This window comes from Dermacentor albipictus, chromosome 1 (genome assembly GCF_038994185.2).
Source record: "Dermacentor albipictus isolate Rhodes 1998 colony chromosome 1, USDA_Dalb.pri_finalv2, whole genome shotgun sequence".
Lineage (NCBI taxonomy): Eukaryota > Metazoa > Arthropoda > Arachnida > Ixodida > Ixodidae > Dermacentor > Dermacentor albipictus.
This window is the reverse complement of record NC_091821.1, coordinates 30,817,944-30,843,827: the sequence shown is the minus strand read 5'-3', so window position 1 is coordinate 30,843,827 and position 25,884 is coordinate 30,817,944. Positions and strand designations below refer to the sequence as shown.

At 45.7% G+C, this 25,884-nt stretch overlaps 1 protein-coding gene across 3 annotated transcripts in view; it reads right to left on the bottom strand.

The window, feature by feature from the left end:
* The window catches only part of LOC135906061 (QRFP-like peptide receptor), a 748,894-nt gene that overhangs the window by 341,344 nt on the left and 381,666 nt on the right, over positions 1 to 25,884 (bottom strand). For 2 of the 3 annotated variants that reach the window (XM_065437209.2, XM_065437210.2), the window contains exons 4-5: positions 25,113 to 25,223; positions 24,500 to 24,662 (exon numbers count right to left, since the gene is read on the bottom strand). In XM_065437209.2, the coding sequence (XP_065293281.2) occupies positions 24,500 to 24,662; positions 25,113 to 25,223 (274 nt within the window). Of the gene's footprint in view, positions 1 to 18,608; positions 18,936 to 24,499; positions 24,663 to 25,112; positions 25,224 to 25,884 lie in introns of those variants that run through there. The other variant, XM_070539825.1, reaches the window with a different exon arrangement.

Genomic DNA, 25,884 nt, shown 5'->3' with positions numbered 1-25,884 from the left:
CGGACAGCGTCTCCTTGTGATCGCTTTAAAATGGGACCATACGGGGGAGGAGTGCCGCTCACGCGACAAAGACAGGCAGCCTTTATCTTTATTGATTGCGGCCAGAAAGGGAGAGAGACAGGGATGAAAGACAAGCACCACACGTTGGCAGAGAATTAGTGCGCCACGTATATAGGTGTCCCACATAACATTAGACAAGCTCTTCAAAGAAAAGAAAAAAGATATTTAAGAAACACGGTGCAAGATACGACTTCAAGACCTACGGTGTTCGCTCGCCAGACCTATGACGACCAAACACTGCAGGTTTTATAATTGTATCTTGCACCGTGTTGTTGTAATGTTTTTTTTTTTCGATGAACAGCTTCGCTAACGTCAGCTGGGACAAACGGCAGAGTGGAAGTTGGTGGCGAGCCATATTTGTTCCGCAGGCAGCAGAGCTCATCTGCTCAAGTAGATTCCGGCACCATAGCTGCTATCCGTGAACGTCGTCACACACCCTCACCGCCCCCATTCTTTTCGTTCTTTAATTTTCTAATAGAGTTAAAAACTCAACCTGCACTTCAAGGCTGGTTATTTTTTTAGGCACCAAAGAACAGACAAATCAAGAGGAAACAAATGAAACGAAAAATAAGAAATCCCGTTACCTTATGAGAGAGAGAGAGAGAGAGAGAGAGAGAGAGCAGTGACACTTTCTTCATCCTGTTTTGTTTAAGCCAGACATTATAAGAGAGCGAGAGCACGGCCCCTGTATGCTCTGTCCATATAGGGTTACCATCCATGCGCGCTTTATTGGGATCGCTCTTCGTCGAACTGCTCAGACGTTGCGGACATAAAATCGATTGCGCGTCCCGTATGAAGTTTGCCGGGCCAAGTGCTGCTGTTTTTCAAGGTTTCGAGTAAGCGGCAAGAAAGATCGAGCATACGTGGCTTTGGACAAAGCAAAAGTGCGCGGGCATCATTTGTGCGCGAAATAAAAATAAAGAAAGAAAGAAGAAGAGTAGCAAATCACAGCGTAAACCATAGCTTTCTTGTTCATAGGATATGCTGAGCTGGGAGAAAGATCAGAGAGAAAAGAAGAAGGATTTTTATCAAAACTAAAGTAATACACCCATGGTGGACTAGCGCAATCTAAGTAGATACACTTCGCGAAGGAAAAGTGAAAAAAGAAGAGAAACACAAGGAAAAAGAATTACGGGGTTTTTCCGCGCCAAAACCACTTTCTGATTACGAGGCACGCCGTAGTGGGGGACTCCGGAAATTTCGACTACTTGGGGTTCTTTAACGTACACCTAAATCTAAGTACACGGGTGTTTTCGCATTTGGCCCCCATAGAAATGCGGCCGCCATGGCCGAAATTCGATCCCGCGACCTCGTGCTCAGTAGCCTAACACCATAGCCACTGAGAAACCACGGCGGGTGAAACAGAAGGAAGAAGACAATGGTAACGGCGCAAGAAGAAACGGGTGCATGGCTATGCCTGAAATGTATCAATGATTGCGGTAATTTCGAGTCTAGTCCGGTGCCACATCGAAGGCGTCGCGTGGCTTTCTTGCTTATCGTACAGCTTGCACTTCTGGGGTAGCGTGCAAGAAAGTAAACAGGTCGGACGTCAGCTTATGGTCCCGCCCTTATGAAGATGAAATGGCACCGACAGTCACAATCGTGTTGCGATCAAGTGTTTGACGAAACACCACGTGGTCGTTGGGCAAACGACAAAGCGTTGGTGAAAAGGAGGTGGACCAATGGCAAACGTAAAGCATTAATTTCGATATTATCCCTTTGCGCAATAAAGCCATGTTCACAATGAACAAGCCTTATAGTGGACTCTAGGCAGACAGCGAGAAAGAGAGGAAGACGCTTACTTTAATGGCAGCATGATAGCCTGGTTGATGAGTGGACCTGCTACTCCAGGAATTTTATGAGAATGCACCTACGTACACACACGCACACCCTCAAGCTATTGGGAAAGTCTAACTGCAGATATCAGGAACACCAGTAGAGCCTTCGTGGCACGTAACACTCAGGCGGCGCTTCCCCGCGGACGGAGAATGTCCCGCAGCTCCAAGCTCAAGCCGCGCTGCAACTGCTGTGCGGCCTTCAGAGAGCGTCTTTCCAATCGTTATATGCCAAGGGGCTTCAATAGACAAGAACAGGCATGACTTCCACACATCAGGCCCGACGTGGGTATTCCTTCTCGAGAAATTTCTTCGTAGTTACAAATACTAATCTTCCAGACATTCTTCATTACAGTTACCCAGTCATGCCTCCCATTATTGTTGACATGGCTGGAATTCCGAAACTCATCAATAACTTAGTGCACCGTTCCTCCCCTAGTTATGATTCTATTGATTGAAAATTTCCGAAAAGTACTTGTGTCTACAGCTCAATCATACTAACAAAAATATATTCAGCCATCACATGACACATCAACTCTTCCAACCCAATAGAAGATTGGGAAGGTGATTCCAATCTTCAAATCGGGCAATAAAAGTTCACCATGTCAATATCGGTCCATTTCCATTACTAGCGCATGCCGCAAACTCTTAGAACACATTATATACTCGAACCTTGTCGCCTCTGTTGAATCTAACTACACCGCATTCTTGATCGTTCTTCGTTAGCTTACTGTATTTACTTTAATTTTTCTAAAGCGTTCGAGAAGGTCTCCCACATACTTCTTTTTTCATAAATTAGTCAACTTAATATTGATAGTAGTCTTTTTTTTATGGATCAAAGATTTCCTTGCGAATCATTCCCAATTTGTTGTAGCCAATGAACTTTCCTCTAACCAATGTACTGGTTAATCTGGAGTCCCACAAGGATCCGTATTAGGCCCCCTTATTTTTCTCATTTTCATTAACGACCTTCCTTCTTTAACTTTTTCTAACATTCATCTTTTCGCTGACGACTGCGTAATTTTCCGTGAAGTAGTTACTGATAATGATGCTAACATTCTTCAGTCAGATCTAAATTCTATATCTGGTGCGCAATACTTGGCTAATGGAATCAAATATTAACAAGTGCAAAGTGATGCGTGTCTGTCGTGTATCTAGTACTCCTTTTCCATATTACCTAAACAACTCCCCCTTAGCCATGGTTTCATCCTATAAATATTTAGGCGTTCATATCACATCTAATCTAAGCTGGTCTTTGCATATTGAGAAGATAATTAACAACGCTAATCTCATGTTAGGTTACTAAAGCCGTAACTTTTCAGCATCCCCTTAATCTTTAAAGCTCTTGTTATATAAACCACTCATTCGATCTAAATTACAATACGCCACTACAGTCTGGGATCCAAGTACTAACGATTTGGTTGCTTCACTTGAAATAGTGCAGAATCGCTCTACTGGTTTCATCTGTTCCTCTTATAACCGCACTGCCAGTATAACTTCTATGAAATCTGATATCTCTCTTGAATCTCTAGCATCCCACCGAAAAAGTTTTCGCTTGAACTTTTTTCATCGGCTTTACTATTACCCGACCCTCCGTGACGAATTCATTCGTCAGCCACATTATATATCTGAGCGTGTTGACCATCACTTTAAGGTTGGTATCGAGCCATATGTCATGCTAAAACCTCTCTTTACTCTTTTTTACCTCGAACTTCACAAGATTGGAATCGCCTTCCTTCCGACATTGTTTCCATTAATGATAACACCCGATTTAAATCTGCCCTAGCTAACGTTGTATAATTAGGAGTTTTTTTTATTGATAAAAAATGCATTCATGTTACCATGCCTTACCATGCTTTGTCATATTATTGCGCGCTATGTTTATAACCTACCCACGCCCCTCTACAATGCTTCGGCCCTGAGGGTAAATAAATAAATAAAATAAAATAAATACACGAACTACTTTAAGTGAGAAATTCTGTGAACAGACCCGCCAATGTGATCCGTACTTGTGTCACGGTCCTGGGGATTTTTGGACAATTTCACTGTGGTCGTTGCCGTCGTAGTGGTAAAACAGGCCCACTGTGAAGATCGGTTTCCCGGAAAACTCGCAAGGTCTGAAGGTATACTTGGACTTCATCATTGGCCCTCCTCCTTTATTCAACAGTCATCATGTTGCAGTTATTAGCGCTATGCTTTACCCACGCCACGTGTCCACTTCCATCGACGAAATGCCGCTTCAGGGGCCCAACGGAATGATGAAGTAAATTTGGTGGCCCGCCGACATTGACCTACGCGGACAGACCAACGCAGTAGACAGCAAGGAGATAACGCAAGCTGCTCTCGGGGCCGGACCAGTGGCGACCTCGGAGGCGTGACGAAAGGCAGGTGGGGGGGGGGGGGGGGGAGGGCGACATCGACGACACAGACGCTCTTTTTCCCGCCAGTTTCGGTTTCAACGAGCCTGCCAAGGGAAACTAATTGTTCGCGTAGCTCCCACATGAAATCCGCTATTCAAAATTTGATCGTTGGAATAGGTAGTGTAGAGGACGGGCCCCATATTACTAATTTTCTGTAGCCACCTGCTGTTAATAATTTGAAAGTTAATTATCGTAACTTCGCTAATTACGCGCGTAATTGGGGAGATTGCTCTGTATGTAGAGGCTGCCTATCGGTACACTCGAATGGTAAACATAACGTTACCGTGATTTATATTTTCCTAATTTTAAAAATTTGGGGCTCTGTAAAATCGGGCCGCTGTGCTGACAGACAGAGGTTCGATCTCGCCATCGGTCACACGTTTCTTTACACTATTCAAGGACTTCACCAACTTTGGAGGTAACTAACAGAAAACTCGAAGTTTGTTGAGCATACGCGTGTTTCTCAGTATGCACGAAATCGCAGGTTTGTAAGAGATACGAGGCATAGAAACGTCGACTTGATGAATGTCGGCGGTTATGGAAGTGCGCGAAGCTGTCGAGACGTCATAATTTATATGTAATTAGCGGTACTAAGTTCTGGCCCTAGTATATGTTTTGTTTTTAGTGGGAAAGAAACTCACTGAGTAAACAATTTATCTGCCACAAAATTGTCGCGTGTTTCGTTCCGAACTGCCTGTCAACATTGCCAGGTTATATGACGATGTTCGGGTAGGAAAACCACGGCTGGCAAGGAACGAGTTGGAGAAGCGTGGGTCAGCTGTTATGCGTCTCGAATACCTAACGTGCGTTAAAGCACTACGCTGATAACTGCAGACGGTGCCTGTGAGAGGCCTATTTTCGTTCCCAAGGCTTGCGACTTGCCTCGGGCTCAGGCCTCATTCGTCCTTGCAGCGTCTGAGCGCAGCGAGTGGGTGTCAATATACGTCAAGGCATGCAGCCGCTGCCACTCTCACGCCTACGCATCGACGAGCGCATAACACGTACTCAAAGACTGCCTCGACGTGCTGGGACTCCTGGCCTGGCGACGCGGCGAGGCAACCAAGGAAAAGCACATGTGCGCTTTATCCCTTTCAGGCGTCGATTAAAACTGTCTGCTTCATATTTATTTCATGAGTATCTTATAGTTAGATCTAGCTAGGCGATTACGTGTAGTTGTCGGATCTTCGGCGTCCTTAAACACATGTCAAAAGAACAGCGAAAACTTCAGTTTTTATATTGAGCTACATTGCGTCCGCAACGTATATATATAGCTCGCGCGTGTCAACCGCAAACAATATTTTAATCGCGGGAGAGCAGCTGGCTCCTTCAAATGGAGAGCACTTGAAAGACGATTAGCCGTTTCACAAATATGCTTTGCGTAGAAAAGTGCTGGCAAGAATGCCTACAGAATAGAAGCCGCCACATGGCTACCTTGGGGCGTGGTTGCATAACAGCCGCCGAGACGCCCCCATATTGCGGTAGCATTTTCTACCTTATCTTGCGTATATTGTCAAACATTCCAGCATATATATCTAATCAGAAATATCTCGAGATGCATGTAACACACTTTCAACGTCACTGTTTTTCTCAGTGATTGTGATTCTGAGGCGTTAGCTTGGCGTGTATAACAAGTGAAGCCGCAGCGTCTGGAGGGATTGTGCAAATGTAGATTGGCCTTGATGAAGCTGCAATGCATTTAGTAGCATAGAAATGCAAAGGCTGGATGTGTAGTTTGTTTCGCTAAGCCCATACACATGTCACAAAGCTGCAAATGAACGAACACCATAAACACAATTCGTATCGAGTTGTCATCTCATTAATGGAGTTGTAGCGAGCACGCTTAAGGTTAACACGGGAGCCAGTATACTGTTAAATACTGCTAAATACTGCTAAATGCTAGCGACTGACTTTTTCGCAGACGCGCAGTGCGTGTCAGGAGAGGAATTCGCTTCATCGCCCACACAGCGATAGAGGAACGTTTGTTGTCGGCTAGGGCATCATAACTGTCTAGCAGGCGCCAGTTATAGTTGTGAAGCGGTAGCGAACCGGTAGTGAACCGGTAGTGAGTAGTGAACCGATTAACACTACACATGTCTTCCGGAATCTTAAGGTATTCTCTACTTGCTTTCACCAATGTCACGACGCGACGATGAAACTATAGGGCAGCAAGATCATTCGAGTAAAAACCAAGTACCACGCGTCACCAAGGACCTGGCAGAGCTTGCTTGAAGCTTTTAGTTGCTAAGGTGATTCGCGAACCAATGTGATAATGTAGCTGGTCTCCGCGATCCATACAAAGGAGAAACGGCGGACCTAACGAGCCTCGCAGACGAAGTTCCCGTGTTACTGGTTCTTCTCTTTCGACGAAGTGGGTGAGGCCATCGGCGAGTCACTTAGGCGCAATGCAATCGAAGTGGCCATCTGTCTTCCTGCAGAATGCCAAGATAAAAAGAAGAGGCGAAGCGAATTCTTCGCGACCAATGGAGAAACTCGTTAATAAAGAAAAGGCTGCACATCTATCCTAGATATAGTTATGTCAACCTAATTTACCTAAGAAAGCGCATGGACTCGACAAGAATTACATTGCTTTTGCAGATAGCCTACGAAATGGCACCTGCAGGAACCTCTAGAGAAGTGCGAGATCTTGGGGCATGCTGCTAAGGTTCCTTAATTCGGCTGCTCTCTTTCTCCTCACTGGATGGACTAATGCTGTGGTTCAGTATTTACCCTTTCGCTCGTTGTGACCTCGACGCTAAGGAACACTTGGAAAACACCCTATGTTAAGAAACGGAGATAACTCGAAGTGTGAATCACCTCGTATTGGAATGTCGAAGATAAATGAAATTCCAGGACAAGTACAGGCCCCACATGGTGGCGCCCTTTTAGGACAGTGTCCCGGCATGGGCAAATGTTAGCCACTTGAATCGATATGGAGCGTTGCATCTTAAATTTGAATAGTAAGCGATATTTAGCGCGATCTCTCCTCCTTGCCCACTTGTTCGGATTAGACCTGGAGCTATCATTAAAATATGTTATTCTCTTTAGTAGCAGACTCAAAGTTAAGAAACATTGAAAACACACTTGTCAGCATGGCAATCACGGCTCACAAATAAGTATATCGGCACGTATACTTGTTTATCGGGTGACCGCGTTTCACGGTCTAACAACTGTTATCGCCGAGCGCAGGACGCGCTTGCATGCATCGGAAGTTTCTCGAATGTTATCGATGCTTCTATCCGCTGTCTGTTGTCACCAAACCTTGTGTAATCTGATTGAACGTATGCACGACGCGAATTGTGTACTTTCTGGAAGACACGCGGGCACCAGCGATTACTCTGGAATCTTCGATGACTCATGTATAAAAGCCGACGCGCTTGACCCGCTGATCAGATTTCGACGATCGCCGACTGTGTTCGCCGCTATCGTTGTGCTTTGAGTGTTGCGTGTGTTTTGAGGGCACAGGTTCACCCAATAAAACTTACTTTCGTCATTCGCAGTTTCCCTACTGTGTTTTTTACTGTCACTACTACGTGACAGTTGAGTTGTAGCTCAGCGGGTTTACGGGCCAGCGGGCTCCACTGCGGAGACGTCACTGCGCATATGCGGTACGCTAGGGCGGCAACGTGTTTATGGAGCGGGTCGCTCGCTCGCTGCTATCCTCTTCTCAGCGGAGACCAGCATTCATGCGAAACAAAATGACGGCCACCCGCTAGAACAGCGGCATGTCGTCGGCGTCGTCTTCAAACGCGGCGCCGGTTCGCCTGCAGGCTAAAAAGCCTCTGAAGAGGACCTGTGTATCATGCGAGAAGTTTCGGCAACGAGGCAGTTTTACGACGATTTGAAGTAGATGACCGCGATCGAAAACCTGAAGCGAGCGTCTCATCTTTTCCCCGTAACTCCAACCTTGTTCGACAGGTGGAGCAGCAAAGCGCTCCGCTCTAGAGTTACCGTATATGTTACCAAAGGTACAGTAACTCTAGTCGGCAGCGTTGTTCTTCCGCAGCAACCGCGCATTTCGGGACCGGGCGCAAAGGAAACTGACAGTCGCGGCTCAATCTCGCGCGCGACATATAGAGAAAAGCGGGGAGGCAGCTCGGGAGGGCGGGGGAGGCGACTTCGACTCCGCCAAGTGCGTGCTTTGCACGGCCGCACGCGGTCGCGCGCGCTGTCCTTTGAAAGGGATCTGCCGACAGCTCATATCAATGTGCGCACTGTGTTCTCGCCGCTCTTGCGTTGAAGCGATCGACCGCAGGAGACTCACTTCGCTCCTGCTGCCGCACTGGCTCCCACCAGCTCACGACAACGAGTTTTCACGCTCATCGAGTGTGATATGCTCATGTTTGTTTGTGCACGCTAACATCGTTTTTGTTAATTCAGATAGTAAGCGAAAGTTTCCAAGTAAGCGAATGTTACTGCGTCATCGCTACCCCAAGCAGCGATGACGCAGGAAGATGGTTCGCTGATTCCCTGATTCAGCGCGTCCGCTACGCTCTGCGATGTTCGCATGAAGTGGCGCTGGTATCACACGCGACGCTGCAGTGGAGAAGCCAGGCTTGCTGGAATATCTATGCGCGAACTACGGTATAGGTGACAGGCGTACAGCGGCTTTGTCGTCTCGCCATAGCCACTGAGAGTTTCGGTCGTGCCCAAGCTAAGGCTTATTGCGGCCAAGGTCATGCGTAAACTACCAGTGGTCGTACGCAAGCTATCGTTGTGAAAGGGACGCTCTTCGGAATATACAGAAGAAAGGCTTCCTACATGCGTGCCTGCAACACCTTGTCTTTCCAGAATAAATGTCCGAACAGCCCGCAAGAAAGCTTCATGTCTTTTTTTTTACGTTCTTGATAAAGACTCTTTTATTGAACGTGTGTTAAGTTTCCCAGTCACTGTGAAAGAGATGCTCAGGTGGAGCAATCGCTGACCTCGATCGCCAGGCTAAACACACCCATACCTACAATCCACCGCTACCGTATCTGGAATGTTCTGCAACTTAGATGAATAACCAATGTTGTCACCGCCGCACAGTTCCGGAAGATGTGAGCTGTCAATCGTCATTCAATTGGTAACCACCTGGACTATAACGTTGCTTCGCAGCGGACGCCATTTTGTTTTCCGCCCTTGTGTTACGCTATATAAGCATCCTCGGCACGTCACACGGTCATGTATTACAAATCGATATAAGGCATGTTCATCAATAGTTTCGATACTTAACTGTATAGACGAATTCTACAAACAATTGTTTGCGCCATCGGCCTTCCTGTAATACGCGACTACTGGTCAACGGCGTGACTATAATTTCACCGACTAGAGAGAGACATCAACTCATAATTGAAAAGCAGGGAGGTTAACCTGGACTGAGGCAACTATGAATGTGAATAAGTCTATTGGCTCCCCTTTTGTTTATTACGCCTCTTAAGAGGAAGCTTTAGCTCGGGTGCTCCTATCTAAATACATATAAAAGAAGAATTCGTTTTTTCTTGGCGAACGTGACGAGGTTTATTCATTTATTTATTTCTTTATTTATTCATACCTCAAATCCCTTTTTAGGGTTTTACATGAAGGGTGGGCATATCTAGGTCATATTTTTCATGAATGCCTTGAACGATGAGTGGTGCACCGCTTCAGCAGGTAGCTGATTCCAGACTTTCGCTGTTTGAACGAAGAAAGAGTTAAGATGAGCGGTGGTGCCAGATGGAGGGGGATAAACAGCCTTTGAATGGCTATGACGGAATGAAGTGCGATGCGCAGGCGGGATGTCGGTCTGGTGAAGCAGCGAGCGATAAAACTTGTAAAAGAGAAAGTCTTGCTGTTTTGTGGTGGTGCTCGAGGGTTGGAAGGTTAGGAGATGACTTAAGTTTAGTGACCCTAATGTGGTAAGAGTAATCAGAGTGAATGAACCTTGCTGCACAATTCTGTATGGATTCCAGTGCTTTTGCTAGATTAGATTAGTATGGGTCCCACACTGAGCATGTGTATTCCAGTTTGGGTCGAACGAGTGCTCAATATGCGAGTAGTTTTACTGAAGGGGGAAGAAGACGTAGACTACGGCGCAGGTCGCATAGTACACGACTGGCATCATTGCTAATACTGCAAATGTGTGAGTACCAACCGAGGTTATTGGACAAGTTAATACCTAAGTATTTATAAGAAGTCACATCACATGTTTCAGAACCGGCGATAACGTAGTCAGCTGAAATAAATGATTGGCGATGGTGGAAAGTAAGCATAGCAACGTTTTTTAACGTTGAAATACATTAGCCAATTAATGCACCAAGTTTCATTCACGTTAAGGTCGGACTGGAGAGCATGGGAATCAGCGTCGTTAGTAATAAGACGATAGATTACGCAATCATCAGCAAATGAACGAATTTTCGAAGAACAACCACTGGGTAAGTCGTTAATGTATATTGAGAAGAGTAGTGGCCCCAGGACAGTGCCTTGCGGCACGCCGGAGATAACGGGTGATAAATTAGACGAGCATTACATAGCGTAAACGAACTGTTGACGGTTACTAAGAAAGTTGCGTATCCATTGAAAAACTCAAGGGTTAAGATTAAGACGCAATAGTTTTAGGAAGAGCCGTTCATGAGGAACCTTGTCAAAAGCCTTTTGGAAATCTAGGAAGAGGGAGTCTATGGGTACACCCATGAGCAAAAGTATGCGGACCACATAGTCGCCGACAAAACAGTTTCTCCGTAATTAACGTGCATAAACGGGAACTGATGAGGGTACTAAAAAATTCGTAATGCCAAGTTTGGACTGCACTCTTCAATTTTAAGTTCCATTACCTGACAGAGCAGAGAATGAGTTTTATCGCGCAATCCCTGGTCCGTATAATTTTGCTCACGGGTGTACGTTTTGATCAAGATGTGAGCTGATCTCATTAACGAAGAGAGCTAGTTGAGTCTCGCAGGACATGCCTTTCTGAAAACCATGTTGATTAGGATTGAAAAAAATTGGTGGATGTTATACATACTTTACAATATGACAATAAATTATATGCTCCATTAGTTTGAAACAAACACTGGTGAGGAAAACTGGACGGTAATTGCGGCACGATTACAATGCTCCCTTTTTTTGGTACTGGAGTTATATTACCTATTTTCCAGTCTTGCGGCACCACTCCGGATGATAATGATCATTGAAAGATATGACACAAAAATACACTAGAGATGTGCGCAGTGTTCTTAAGTATTTTGGAATTGATTCCATTGATGCCGGCCGAGTATGCTAATTTGAAGGATTCTATTAGTTTGGTGATACCGTATGCCTCAAGTGTTATGTCTGGCATCGTTGGGTGGTTGAGGTGAGGACGGTCTGGGAGGTCAGTGTTAGGTTCAGAAGTGAACACGGAATAGAAGACAGAGTTTAGTACTTCACATACTTTATGGTCAGGAACACGGTTATTGTCGTTATCATATAATAATAAGTTTGGGTTAATGTATTTCAAGAACTGTTTGGGATTGTTTTGCAGCATGTTAGGGAGTGTTGTTGAGTAAAAGGTTCGTTTAGCTGTTGCGGCCAAAGAATCAAACGCCTTTGCACTGGCGTAATATTGTTGCATTTAAAAGAAAAACTTAAAATCTAGTCACCGTTATATACAAATTTTTATTTAGGTCACCAATTTTTATTAAATATTAGCAAAAATCTAAACTTTCTGGAAGAAAAAACTATCAAGTTTACAACTCTGTAACTCAGTAATGAAAAATATCGCAATTTTGTGAATTGCACCTAATAGTACATCTAAAGCTGACAAAATTTATGTGTTACACATGAATCTCAAAATGCTTAATAATATAAAAATACAGCTTTTTGCAGAACCCTTGACACAATATAACAAATTCACGTAAGATACAAATTGATATATCGAATTAGTCCGCTTTTAATGATCTAACGGATGTCATTTAACCAACCATGATATTTGATCTTGATGCAGAACTATTGATTTGTAAACTGCGTGCTTCCATTGTTTTTCGAACTTTCGAATTTTTGAAAATTGTTGGCCGGAATTTAAGCCCTGAGTCTAAATTCCGCTTCTAACAGCCAATAGAATTGAAATTTCTCTCTCAAATTCAACAAATATCATTAAAATTGATCCAGGGGCTATCTCAGAAAAGCGTTTCTGCGTTTTACATGTATTTGAATAGGCCGCGCCGGAGTTGGGCCCGAGCTAAAGCTTCCTCTTAACTATTATTCTGAGTGTTCCTTCCCCCACGGCACTCGGACCTGATGTTTGGCAGCAGCCAAGCACTGCGCGCACAATATTTCCTTGCGCTTTCAACGCAAATGTGCTAGCGGTAACGGCACTTTGCGCACAGATGGCTCAGCTGCATCAGAGATGCCACGAGGGGGGGCCAAATCCTTTATAAGCGTCTCATTAGCCATTTCGGTAAAGGAGCGGGTGTTGTGCTCCGCTGTCTTTTCCTTTCAAATTACCTTTCAAGTACCTTTCAAATTTTGGCAGTAAGTAGGCGGCATAGTACGCATGGAAAGATACCTTTATCGGGGCTATTTGTTCGTGAAGCAGCCCTGTGATTTTGTCAGAAGCATTTATTTGTGAACTTGTTTGGAGACATTCCCCTCGCGTTCGTATGTTTAAATGATCGCTAGATATCCACCATTAACGCTTGAAACTCGAAAATGAACATATGTGTCAAAAGACTAGCCTGTGGCAACGTGGTCATCACATAGTCTGGCTCATACGTTCGGTACCCTCACCTCACCGTTGTCCGTCGCACGATGACGAGGGCTGCCAGTTTGCGCTTCGCTTTTCATTCCGTGGAAAGCAAGAAATTTTCTTCCATTTGAAGAAGGCTCCAGACAATCGACCACTGGGCAGGCGATTTTACTCGCGCAGCAGAAGCATACGTACTACGTCACTTTTCCGCGATTGTACGGAATAGCGGGAATCCTGGAGCAGCGAAGAGGTAAGCCTCGAACAGGAAATGCCGTAGCAGTGAGGCGTTGTTTTGCTATCCACCTATTAGTACACACCCGAACGTAACCCCTGCCTGTGATGTTGAGTTTAACCAGAAATAGAAGAAAGAAAAAAGGGATATCGCATTTAGATGTCAGAAAATAGCAGAATAATGAGACACCTTCAGTGAAAAAAAAAGAATATGCTCGATGCCGTAAAGCTTTGGACATCGGTTAGATTGATTAGCCAGTAAAAGGAGAAAATGGGTGAATAAATCCCTCGCACTTCTTTTTCCTTGCCCACTGCAAGCTAATCTATTCTGAAATTGAGATTAATGTCATGTGTTAGCCCGTAGGGCCTAACACGTCAATGTAGGGAACCATCAAGAGCATAAATTTACCACGAGTGCCGATTAGAATGAATCTTTTCTTTTCGCCAGCTACCTCGGATTTGAAAAACTTTTCCAGAATAGACTTTCATCTTGCTGGTCTTTTGAAGGCCAGCTCGGTGTAGAATAGTAAGAGGAGTGTTATAAGTCCACTCTACATTAATGTAAAAAAAAGTGCGCGCTCTTGCTCCAGCAGTTTTCCATCTCATTACACACACAAACAAAGAATACACTAGGTCTCATGAATTGGAAGGACTCAAGTTTTGGCAGGTGAGTGGAGAATGGATTTATTTCTCCACTGCCAACGAGATCAAAGCTCTTATGTAATCGATTTTGGTGTCAACGTTTGCCCGAAGCTGAATTCTTGCCTGTGACACCTATGGATGTTCACAAAAGCCTAGGTTCGGTCATCTCATAGATTCAAGCCTTATGAATTTTGCAACGCCCCCCCCCCCCCCCTTTGCCTGATAAAGAAGTTTATTTGAGAGCAAATATGTATGAACTATAAGACAGAATAAAAGAGCAAGCACTAAGATGAAATTTTTGCAGCAGTAACAAAGTTGAACGTTTATACTAGTTATTGCCCTCCTACTCTGTGGATCAAGTGTTTCAGAGCTTACCTAAAATACTTTATTTCATTCTAGTTATTTCATTACATGACAAGTCACTATTTTCACGACAAAGGTTAATCTTTCATAATCTACAAGGAACGAAGTTAAGGTAGGATATACGAATTTAACATGATTAATTTAGTTTTCGTCTTTTAGACCAAATGTACAAATTTTTGTACGTAGGAGAAACATCGTGGCCACCAAAGTTTTCCCCTATAGATTCCGAATATCAGCTTTCTGCTACTCTAAAAAAAACTTGGTGGCCTTATATGTGCCATTACGTCCTCCGCTATTTGTTGCTCTTATTTTCTCGTATGTCTTGCAGTAGTGCGGCAACTTGGGCTAGTTGGTGGAAGTTCATCTTGTATGTCATACAGGTTTTTCCTTTCTTTCTTTTTTTTAGCGTGCAGCTCTTAAGCTGGAACGGAATGGCACGATTGACGCGCGGCGAAGGGGCGCGGGCGTCGTTTCGACGAACGCGCCCATGGAAATCGCGTAGATGCGCGGTGCTGTTGGGAGTAGAAAAGAACGTGCCATTTCCCGTTGCTGCGCCCGCGTCGACCAACCAGTGAGAGCGCTGCGCGAGTGGCACGTCACGCTATGCGTCGCGCTTTAGTTCCCTCAACGCCACCAAATAGCGTTGCCCTCCGTGGCATCTTGGCGGAAGGGGTCGGGGAACACCTGGTAAACGCGCGCAGCCGGCGCGCACCCACCGTGCTCATGCGGGTGCTGACGCGTCAGCGGTGGCGCGGGCGTTCGCCGCGTGTCGCCGAGCGGAAAACGCATCACGCGGTTCCAGCTTGAAGGCGGCTACACGACTTTCGTGGGCGCGTTCGTCGAAATGAAGCCCGGGCCCCTATGCCGCGCGTCAATCGCGCCAAAAATCGCGCCATGCGGTTCCAGTTACAGCGGTAGCGCGGGCGTTCGCCACGCATCGCGTTTTCGCCAGCGAAGAACGCGTCACGCGGTTCCAGCTTTAGCCGCCCGTTCCTGCAGGTTGAGCGTCGCCGTCCCTAGGCGTAACCGCGCGAATGCACTCGTGCCACTGCTCGCGCGTTCGGCGTCGTCGTCTTCTTCTACAGCTGGCTCCGATGTCGCTCATCATGCCAGCGTTCGCATATACAGGGTGTCCACATAACTTGAGCCAAGAAATTAAAAATGAAAGGCACGTCGGAAGCGAATTGAACCTAACGCATACTATTCGCAATAGCCTATAGTAACTCAGACATTTTCCCCCAATTACTCGCTAATTATTCAGTTTAATTGCCCAAATTTTAATTTTTTGGCTGAGGACCGCAAGTATGATATGCCGATTTGTACAGCACTCTCAGAAACCACCGATCGAGTTGTTTCCTTTACGATACGTCTGACATAGTGCATTTTCCGGGTTGCAAAGAAAGCCCACGAATTATGAAAAAAGCCACGTGACGGAGCGCTTGTGCAGTGGTACCGTGCTGCTCTCAAGTGTGAGTTCAGTGAACAAGGTCGGCTCCCGTCGGATGACGGCGAAAATGCATGCTGCTGGCCGACTGCTGCCGATGAGATAAAGAACGCTCTGTCGCTTCGTCATCGCTAGTCACGATGCAGCCGACTTTGGTCACCGAACGCACCCTTGAGGGCAGCACAGTACCACTGCGCAAACGATTCGTCACGTGGCTTTTTCATATTTCGCGGGCTTTCTTCGCAACCCCGAAAAAAGGACTACGTGAGACGTATCGTCAAGGAAACAACTCGATCGGTGGTTTCTGAAGGTGCTCTACAAATCTGCGTATCATACTTCGGGTCCTCAGCCAATAATTAAAAATGTGCCTAACACATAACGCATTCTTTTTCTTACGTCTCTCACTTACTGACCCCATCCCACTCGTCTTGGGCAACGTGTCAGACACCTGAACACTGCCAATGATGAATGGAGTGACTCCGCGAATCCGTGGTGAATAAACCTGTCACCAACGAGTAATCTCTTTAGCAGCCGGCTCTCTCCCACATTTTCTTTTTTCTTAGTTTTTTTTTAGAGCGCAGATCTTAGGCACCCGTTCCTGCATCAAGCGTTGTCCCTCGTAACCGAGAGAACGACCACAGCGAAAGATGAAAGCGAACGCGGAGCGCAGCGGGAGATGAAAGGAGAAAGCGCGAGCAGGAGAGCGGAGGAGGCTTCAGTGAAAGCATGAGGCAGAAAGCGGAGGAGGAGAACGTGGCGAAAGGGTGAGGCGGAAAGAGTGCTGCTCGAGACTACGAGATGGCGCCACAGTATTTGTAATCTGATTGTATGTGCGACGCGAATTGTGTAGCACTTTCTGGAAGCCACGCGGGCACCAGCGATTACACTGGAACCTTCGACGAGTCCTGCATAAAAGCCAGCGCGCTTGACCTGCAGATCAGATTTCGGACGATCGCCGACTCGTGGCTATCGTTGCGCTTGAGTGTTAATTATTTTGCAACGCTTCGCTCCGTTTGCAACGTGCCGCACGAGACAAACTGTCCGCGCCAGCCAATATATCACGGAATGAAAACATGTATAAAGCTCAGCTCAGGGAGTGTCGTAATCGACGGTGAACTTTGTCCCCTTTTTCCTCCTTTTTGCTTTTTGATTTCTCTACCTACATATATAAAGAGACTGTTTCGCAGAAATTTACTGTAGCCCTTGAAAGAGGTCGGTCCAGCGACCGAAATTGTTGGGCGAATAAACTGAACTTAACCGCGAAATGTGTTTCTCGTCTACCTATACATATCATAAGAATATCATCTATATAATCATGTCATAGGAAGCCAAAAAATCATTACAGCAAAGACAGCATAGGGGAAATTATCTGTGCTGCCCTTAGTGTCATTGTTTGTTGGCCTCTTATGATGGCCAAAAAACAATATATATATATATCACGTGACCGGCTTCCCACACTCTACACACATACACTTTTTTCGCACTTTGACACTCCGCTAACGCATTAAAAGCAGCCGACGTTAAATGATATGCTAACGCTGTGCAGAAGCCGGCGATATCTTTTGCGACCATGTTCAATATCATGGCAAATTAATCAGTGAATCAAACAAACCATACCGTGCATTATCTGCATGGCTGGCTGTAACCCGCGCGCAGCACTCTACTTGCCAGGTTGAGCTTTGTCGCTGAGGCTAGCGCGTGGGGGGGTCAGAAATAGTGATTATTTATAATCCTTTCTCGTTGTTCTCGTCCCCCCAATTAGGCCTTTGAATGATCCTTTAGAAATAAAAATTTACTCACTCACTTACTGGTTGATATGTGCACTAGTACTACGCTACAGGGGTGCAAAAACTGTTCGTGTCTTAAGCGCACGCGAACCCGTCGTTCTCGGCTGGTCGGCGGTAATCACAAAGTCTTTCTTGTCGAAAGACTGAGCCCATTAGCAACGTTCGCGGCTTCAGTCTTAACGTGCCCCCGGAGGCCCTGAGTTGCAATCTACATACACTTTTTTTCCAAGAGGGAAAAGCACGACATTAGATCCGAAAAAGATTAGCGCAGGCTCATTAGCGAGTTCATCGGCGCCCACCACCTTGTGATTGGAAATCGATCGAAGAAATGCACATCAGGAAAAGTAGTTCTTGAGGCTGCTAAAACTCTTAAATTTTGCGCGTGGTTTTGTTCAGAATACTTGCAAGGAAAAATAAGAGCTTCGAAAAATAGCCAGTAATGGGGGAGTGCGGCTGTCCTAAAAACGTCAGCGACAACTTTCTCTAATGATACAATATCGATTAAAGTTCTCGTACAAGGCCTTTAAACGTGTTCACACCGCCTGCCTCGTGCTCAGTCACATTTTCGACGAAGAAGTGTAAAAACTGAAGGATAGGGAAAATGTGCTATATAATCTTAACTTTATCTAGGGCGATGTTAGTGCTTTCCGAGATCCATGGTACATAGAGCATATGGCTGCGGAGATGCTATAATGCGTGTAACTGCATAAGCAGTGCCTCTCGTGCATTCGTTTCAAGTCCTAGACTAGTGTGCGTTATGCGAAGCACACTTTTAGGAGGCGTTAACAGGAGGTGCTTTGTCTAGCAAAACTTCACGCGTTACAAGTGTGGCAGTTGGTTGCCGTGTTGTCATTATGTACGAGAGGATTGAGACCTAAACAAATGCCCCCGACCTGGTTTTGGATAATAAACATTCTCGGAAGTTAGCGCAGTGTGTGTCCCTATGTGTCTTCTTTCGTCCCGTCTTTTATTCGCGCTACCGTACTCCCCTTGAAGATGCATTACCAACAAGCCCACATTGCAACTCTCGTGAACTTTATTTCTAGTACATCGGGCTCTTTTATGCATGTGCTTCGAACACCAGAAGAAACAGTTGCACTCATAGCCAAAGTGGTGGGCAAAGCCCGGTCTCTGGGGTTTTGTATGCGCGAGAAATTCCTGCCTGAAGACATCAGAACCCTCTTCGGAGGATGCGCTCCTTCAGCTGGGCACGGGACGAAGATCCTGAAGATTAGGCGTGCAGAATGGCTGCGGCAAGCGCGACTTCTCAGGGCCCACCTCGGCGCACAAGCACGCTGCACCTACGAGCCTAGTGTGGCGAATAACCAAGTTCACAGGTACTCGGCTCTGGCACATCAGGTCACAGAATACCTTTGTCAAGATCAACTGAGGCAGCTCCGGGCAGAAGCTTCCAAGGAGTGGCACTTCCCATCGAACCACACAAGTAGCAAGGTCCACATTCCCGAAGGCCTTGCCCTGCCAGAAAAGTTGCGTTAAGTCCTAGAACGAGGTCCTAAGTTCGTCATGGAAGCTAAGAGCACGAAACCGGAGCTACTTTCTCTCGTGCGGCAGATCTCCAGAAGTGCACCAGAAGACGAAGGCGTGAGGATGAACTCTGAAGGCGTGGACCTCATAAGTGTAAGCTTCCAAGTTAGCAGGGAAACACGTTGTTACGTACTTAGTTGAAAATGCACTGTCTGTCCTACCTGCTGGCAAAGGAGGCTTTGTATTATATTCACATGGTAGCTACAGTGAAAAAGCTAATGAAGCAATAGCAGCCGTGTTCAGTGAATACAAGGAAATTTCACTGGCGAAATTTAAGAGCAGAGCTGTTGCGATTTGTCGGGACATGAACCTAGATAAAGTATTGAAATCTATAGAAAATAGGAAGAATGACAGTCTCGATGTATTTTTAGCGCGAAAACTCGCGAAGAATTTGCCCGTTCAGGGTAATAGTATCGGAGAAAGGCACGTGGTAGAAATCCGTTACAGTCTATTTATTAGACAAACTTAATCTTCTCGAGATTAAAGATCCGTTCATCTCGAAAAATTCCAAGGAAGTTTTAGCCTTTGTAGTGGCCAACTGTAACGTGGGACTAAAGGCCTTCTCGGCAGATGTGAAGGACCTGTATTATTCTTTGCCGCAGAATGAATTGTTAAGTTGTGTTCAATCATGTATAGATAAATTTGGTACTGTAAGATTTAGTACGAAAGCGACCGCAACCGTTGAATATTTTTTAGAACTTTTAGACTTCTACATGAAGTCAAGATTTGTGCAAAGAAATGACAATGCGTACCTTCAAAAACAAGGAGTCTGTATAGGATCCTGCTTAGCGCCTGTTTTAAGGAACCTGTACTTAGCCAAGCTAGACACAGACCTGTGATCACGCATCAGTGGTACAAAAGTTGTTAAAATATTTAGATTTGTTAATGAATTTTTACTGTTTGTCATTGTTAAGCTGGACAACTTTGACACAGAGTGTTCAGCTGTTAGTAATATTATACGCGATTTCCTTTGTCCACTGGCAGTTACGTTCGAAGTGCCTATTGTTAGATATGGAGCTGTTTCCTGCGCCTACTTCGAGTTCGCCCGGACCACATCGAATCGCAGCACATTCCAGAGGAGCGCACGAGCCAACAAGTTTGTAAGCCGCCGGTAGCTATTCTCTGCTTGACTCTTCCAGAAAGCGAGGGGATAGCACGGCATTGTTGGAAGTAAAGTGGGTGCCAAACCAAGACGGCGGTAATGCGCCGTGACAGCCCTACGGCTGTGACGTACCGAGAAGGCCTGGCAGCGTCGCACCGGTAGCCTTTGAAGAAGGCATTTGCGACCACAGTGGAGCCGTACCACCGGGACTAGGTGGGCCCTCGGACAATGGAGCCCAATCGTCCCTCTTCATCGCCCTTGAAGAAGACATTTGCTACCGCTGCGGGGCCGTAGCACCGGGAGCAGGTGGGCCCTCGGACAATGGAGCATGAGCACCCCCCCCCCTTCTCCTCCTTTGAAGAAGCGCATTGCAAGTCTGCGAGGCAAGACCGCAGAGAGCCGCCGGGTGTGACAACGCGATACGGGCGCCAACCATTGGCTGAAAATGGCGTCATCTGAGCGGACTCTCCCATTGGCCAAACATGACGCGACTTCCAGTCCTCGAAGGGTTTAAAAGAAGCATTCTGGAGCATTCTCTGATTCCCTGATTCCCTGATTGAACTCTCTTGAACTTCTTGCCGCGGGCCGCAGCGTCCGAGTTGCTGCTGGCCCGTAATGACTGTACGACTGCTACTTGACTCTCACCTCTCTGTATATAATGTAAAATAAACCTCCCAAGTTTGGTTTTCATCCCGAAGTCCGTCCTCAACCCCTACACTATAGAACAAAAGTTCAAGTTTCTTGCTGTTAAATTTACCTTTGGTGATGATCTAACTTGCTGGTGTTAGAGTCTCAGGACAAATAAACGGTTGTTGTCATATCATTCAGCCCATTCTAAACTGGTAAAAAGAGGAATTGGGAAAATGTGTTTTACTAACGCACTTACTAAATCATGCCATCATTGCACTGACGAAGCATTCACACAACAGGCCATGCGGCTACATGAAGCACGTTATCCCAGTCATGTACTGACATCAGTTGCAGAGGGAATACTTGGGCAAGTGCAGCAATCAGGGACTGCTGAAGGAGCGGAAGAAAATAGTAACCGAGAGAAAAAAAAAACAACAGTGATACCTTATATCCACCGGTTGTCGCACAACCTAAAGAAAATTGCTCGCCGAGGTAACACTGATGTGGTTTTTTCAGCACGCAACTTACTAATCAGCCTGTGCACGAAAACAAGACCACAAAAGAAAGTGCCCTTAGCTGCTAAGTTAAACACATGAAGATCTTTAGAGAATGTAAGACATCAATTATATATCGTATACACTTATCGTGTGGGAAGTATTACGTCGGACAGTCGGGCAGATGCAATAATGATAGACTGCGCGAACATAAAATTAAAGTCGACAAACTTGTATCAGATGGGTTTCTCTCCCTTCATTGTAAGCAACATAAATGCTCCCTTCTCTTCGATTCAACAATCATTACCGGTAGAAATAAGTGCGAACTCACTATACTTATAATAGAAGCCGATCACATTGATGCCCTAGGGGATTCATGTATCAGCAAACCATCATTGGCTCTCTCTGAAAAAGAAATGAAAATTTTTGCGCATGGCTTAACATATCACAAAAATGTTTCACTCTGACTGTTAATCTGTTCACGTCGCTATGACTCATGTTGGCTGAGTGTATAAGTACGACCTGATTTTCGATAATAAACATTGATGGAAGTTAGCGCTGTGTGTGTCCCTATGTGTCTTCTTTTGTCCCGTCTTTTAATCGCGCTACCGTACTCGCCTTGAACATGCCGCAAGTGTGGTACAATCAATGCTGGGCAGTATCGAAGATACATGTATCTCAGAAACTATCTTAGAAACTCTTTGGGTATCTTGTATCTGTATCATGATACGTCTGGGAAGACGTGTATCAGCATCTGTATTTCCGTTACATGAAATAATGTAGCGCGTATTTCAAGATACAAGACACTGCTATCGCAACATCACCGTGCGAAACTATAAACATTGGCTGAACTCCGCTCCTCATGCTGATATTGCTGCCAATAAGCAACCTGAATAAAAACCAAATGGAGCGACATTCTTTTATATTTCCACGAAAGCCCTCCAGCGAGGGCATGCGATAAGGTCAGGATGATATAAGTAAAATATGAAAAGCCATTGCAGCTTTATTTGCTCTCTGTATACACAATGCGTCACGAAAAATGTCGCTACCAGTGTTGTCGCTGCTTTACACCAGTCCGGTGACCAGATATTGCGTAAACGGTAAAGCGTTTACGGACTAGGTAACACTCCGCAGCGGTACTGGCGCCATCGTGCAGATGCTTTTTAGTGACGTTCTCGTAATTAGATGGCGACCCGCTAGCTGGTCGGCAAGCAGAGCAGCGACTCTCATCATTTACAAAAGCGGCCAGCAAAAACCGCTGACAGCGCAGCGCATCAAGAGCTTTCATGTTAAGCGGCTAAAGCAACCTCCATAAATTGTTTCGGAAGGAAACTGTTACACTTTGAGCTAGTAAGTCACAAACTTGGAGGACGCTTAAGCTTCGCCTTTAAGAGTGGAACACGATAGCATTCGAAGATCCCTGACTGCTGCTCACGCTTCCCGACAAGTGCAACTTATGTAACCGTAATGTTTATCGGGAAACGCTGGCGTCGAACGATATACACCAAGGCGACCTTTCCAGTAGAAACGCGGCTCTTGCGTGAGTCGATCCCGGAGGTAGTCCCCCCTCCCCCCCCCCCCCCGCCCCACAGCCGGGCCAATAAGATTACATCATTTTCAGGCTTATGTTATTGTTTTGCACTTTTAATATTTAAGTCTGACCAGATTTAACAGAAAAGGTATGCGCTGTCGGTGTTTTCTTTCACGACATTTGTTTGTGGGCTGCCATTCTCAAAATTCCGAGGAATACCGTAATCAAGAATGTAAGACAAGGTATGAACAACTTTTGTAATAGAATGGTGTGGCAATGTAACCCGCTTATACAGCATGTGATATAGCAAGGCATGGCATATACATATAGCTAAATAAATTCTGAAATTTTTGCTCACGGACAACTCCGCCGACACACTTAACGCTATGGCGTTAAAAATTTTGAAGTACTAACAGACATTTGATTCGAATAAAAAAAGTGGGACGGAGTCAAGAAATTTCCAAGCAAACATTTTTGTGCCTACGCGTCTGTTGCTACATTATATAGATCTATAATCACAAACTTTCGAATGCATCGAAGTATTTTAAAACATAAATGTACAGTATCCTATCAGATACAATAATTGCGGTTGTATCTTGTATCTGTATATCAAACGCTTGTTGCCAGAGTATTTCGTATTGTATCATAATACAATTGCTATGTATCTTTGCCCAGCCCTGGTTACAATCAGGGTCACAGACTATATCTAGCGGCATCACTATATTAGCGAAAGACAGAGACCAGTGTCATTCACTTGCGGCTCAATAAAGACTGGTTCTTTTACGCATCCTCGTCGCTGGCCACCTCTAGGCCCGTGACGGACTAGTCTCGGAGCTAGTTAGATGTAATACCTGCTTGTAACTGCTGCTGATGCCCTCTTTTAGGGAGGTCCGCCTTTCTGCGATAGGTCACGCTTCGCAGGTGACCATCGTTTCAATTTAGACGGGGCTTATTGGCATGCAGATTTCCACACGACTCAGCTAGACGTATCGGCCACTGCAAATTGCTCTGTGAAACCCTGCAGGACGGTCATCAAGCCTGCAATTTCACGGTTAGTTGGTAAAATTATTTGCTGTGAAACTGCATACAGAAAACATGAAATGGGAAGCGGGAAGGGATTAAAGGGTGTGTATAGCGATGCAAAGACAGAACGCGCTGGTCAGTACAGTCATGCATTGTGCTTCGTATGCAGTGAAATTGTGTACACTGCATGCTTTGCCAGCTGTGTGCTGTCAGCAACTGAAATGAGCCCTAATGTCTACGCACACGACTAGCTTCGCCATCGTGTGGGTACGCAGAGTTAATGTTGCTGCTTCCCACCTAGTACAAACCGCATACGCAGACAAAACAGGTACTGCGAACAGTGTCCGAAAGCACGGTTCTTATTCAAGCAAATGAAATAGCAACATTGGAAGCGCACGCAAAAATGAGACATTGTTGCTGATCCCATTCACTACAAGAGGCATGTCGTGCTTTGAACGGAGTTGTGCTGGCTACATTATAGTGAACTTTATTCTTAAATTTAGGGTTATAGGCGCGATTCCCAAAGCGGCAACGGAGCTCGCAAGTGAGGCGTTCTTGAAGGCTGTGCACTCGGGAAAAGCGGCGCATTTTTTTTTATTTACTAGGCTGGCCTGCTGGGGGCGCCACTGTGAGGCCGGCAGCGGCGCCTCCCGGAGTAGCCACCTTGCGAAGGGCATAGTCGCCGACAGTAGTGGAGATGCGATAAGTTACTCACGGGGCAACTGCGAAGGCTTCCTGCGCATGTAGCAATGGAGCACGGTGCAGAGTCCCTGGCGGAAGTTGTTGTTGAAGCCTCCGTAAATGATCGGGTTCAGCAAGCTGTTGGAGTAAGCGATGTACGTGGCCACTGACGACGCCTCGTTGAACCAGTCCGGCATCTGAAATAGCACAAATCGGCTTATGCAGAGACATGTAACATTGAGGACGTAAAGTACCTACACTTTTGGCATCCCCACTCACTGCCAAAGCAGTTATCCAGTCTCTCCGGTCTACAAATCTTCGAACCTCTGGAAGACTGCGACAAGCTTTCTTGCAGGTAGGCGCGCATTGAAGTATCGCTCCACTCGCTTGTAGCTAAGCACCGTAATATTCCTTTAACCCAGTGCTTAATAAGGAACTGGAAAAAACCCAATTCTGTCTATATGGCGCTAAAGTAGCTCAATAATTTCAACTCGTCCTTTCTGGGGCGTGTTTATTTCGGCTCTTGTTCTTGCATTCCAACGTGCGTCGTTATAAATTCGTATGGTTTACTGGAAGATGGCTGCCAAGCTACTGAATATTTTCGCAGACGCGTAGTATATAAGTGACCCATTGAGCAAAACGCATACCTCCTTGTCTCGTAGTTTTGAGTCTCCGAACTGCGAGTAGAGCACGATGACCTGGAGCGGCATCCAGCAGATGACGAAGGCGATGAGGACCGTGCACACCATTGTGATCACCTGAATAGTGGACAAAAAAGAAAACGAAAAGCTGGTCACTCCCTAAGTGAAATAAGGCCCGAGTGCAGTGTACAAGCAAAATATCCATACCTTGACAAATTAAAACCAAGAGATCAAACCACTCGGCAATATGTGGCTTCTTCATAATTATTCAGCGACGAACAGTCGTCACTTTGAATAAGAGATTTCGATCATCCGCATACTGTTGGCTGGTATCGATGTCCGTTCTGTTGGCATCAGTACGTGGCGAGGGTGGGCGTCGGCGATCCGATCACGCGCTCCCCTTGAGCCCCCCACCGCCTACTGTAAGTGTGGTCCATTGTAAATAAAAAACATAAAGCAGATCCAACGCATATGTTCGAATCTATGCGAAGCGAAGCATTGGTGGTTGGTGATGCCTTTTTGGATGCTATAGAAATACCGGTTTTGTTTTGTTTGATGACATTTATGCAGGGATCATAGTTGGACATGCCCATTCTGGGGAATTGTCCAAGAACGGGCACACACCCAGTGCGACATACTAATGGACAATGAAAGCAAATAATGCAAATCAAGGAACTCGTTAAATATAATTTACTTTTCCATTACCAGACCGTTGTTCTTTGGAGATACCTGGGGGCCGACATTGTATGATCAGGTTCTGTGCAGGAAGATATGTTTT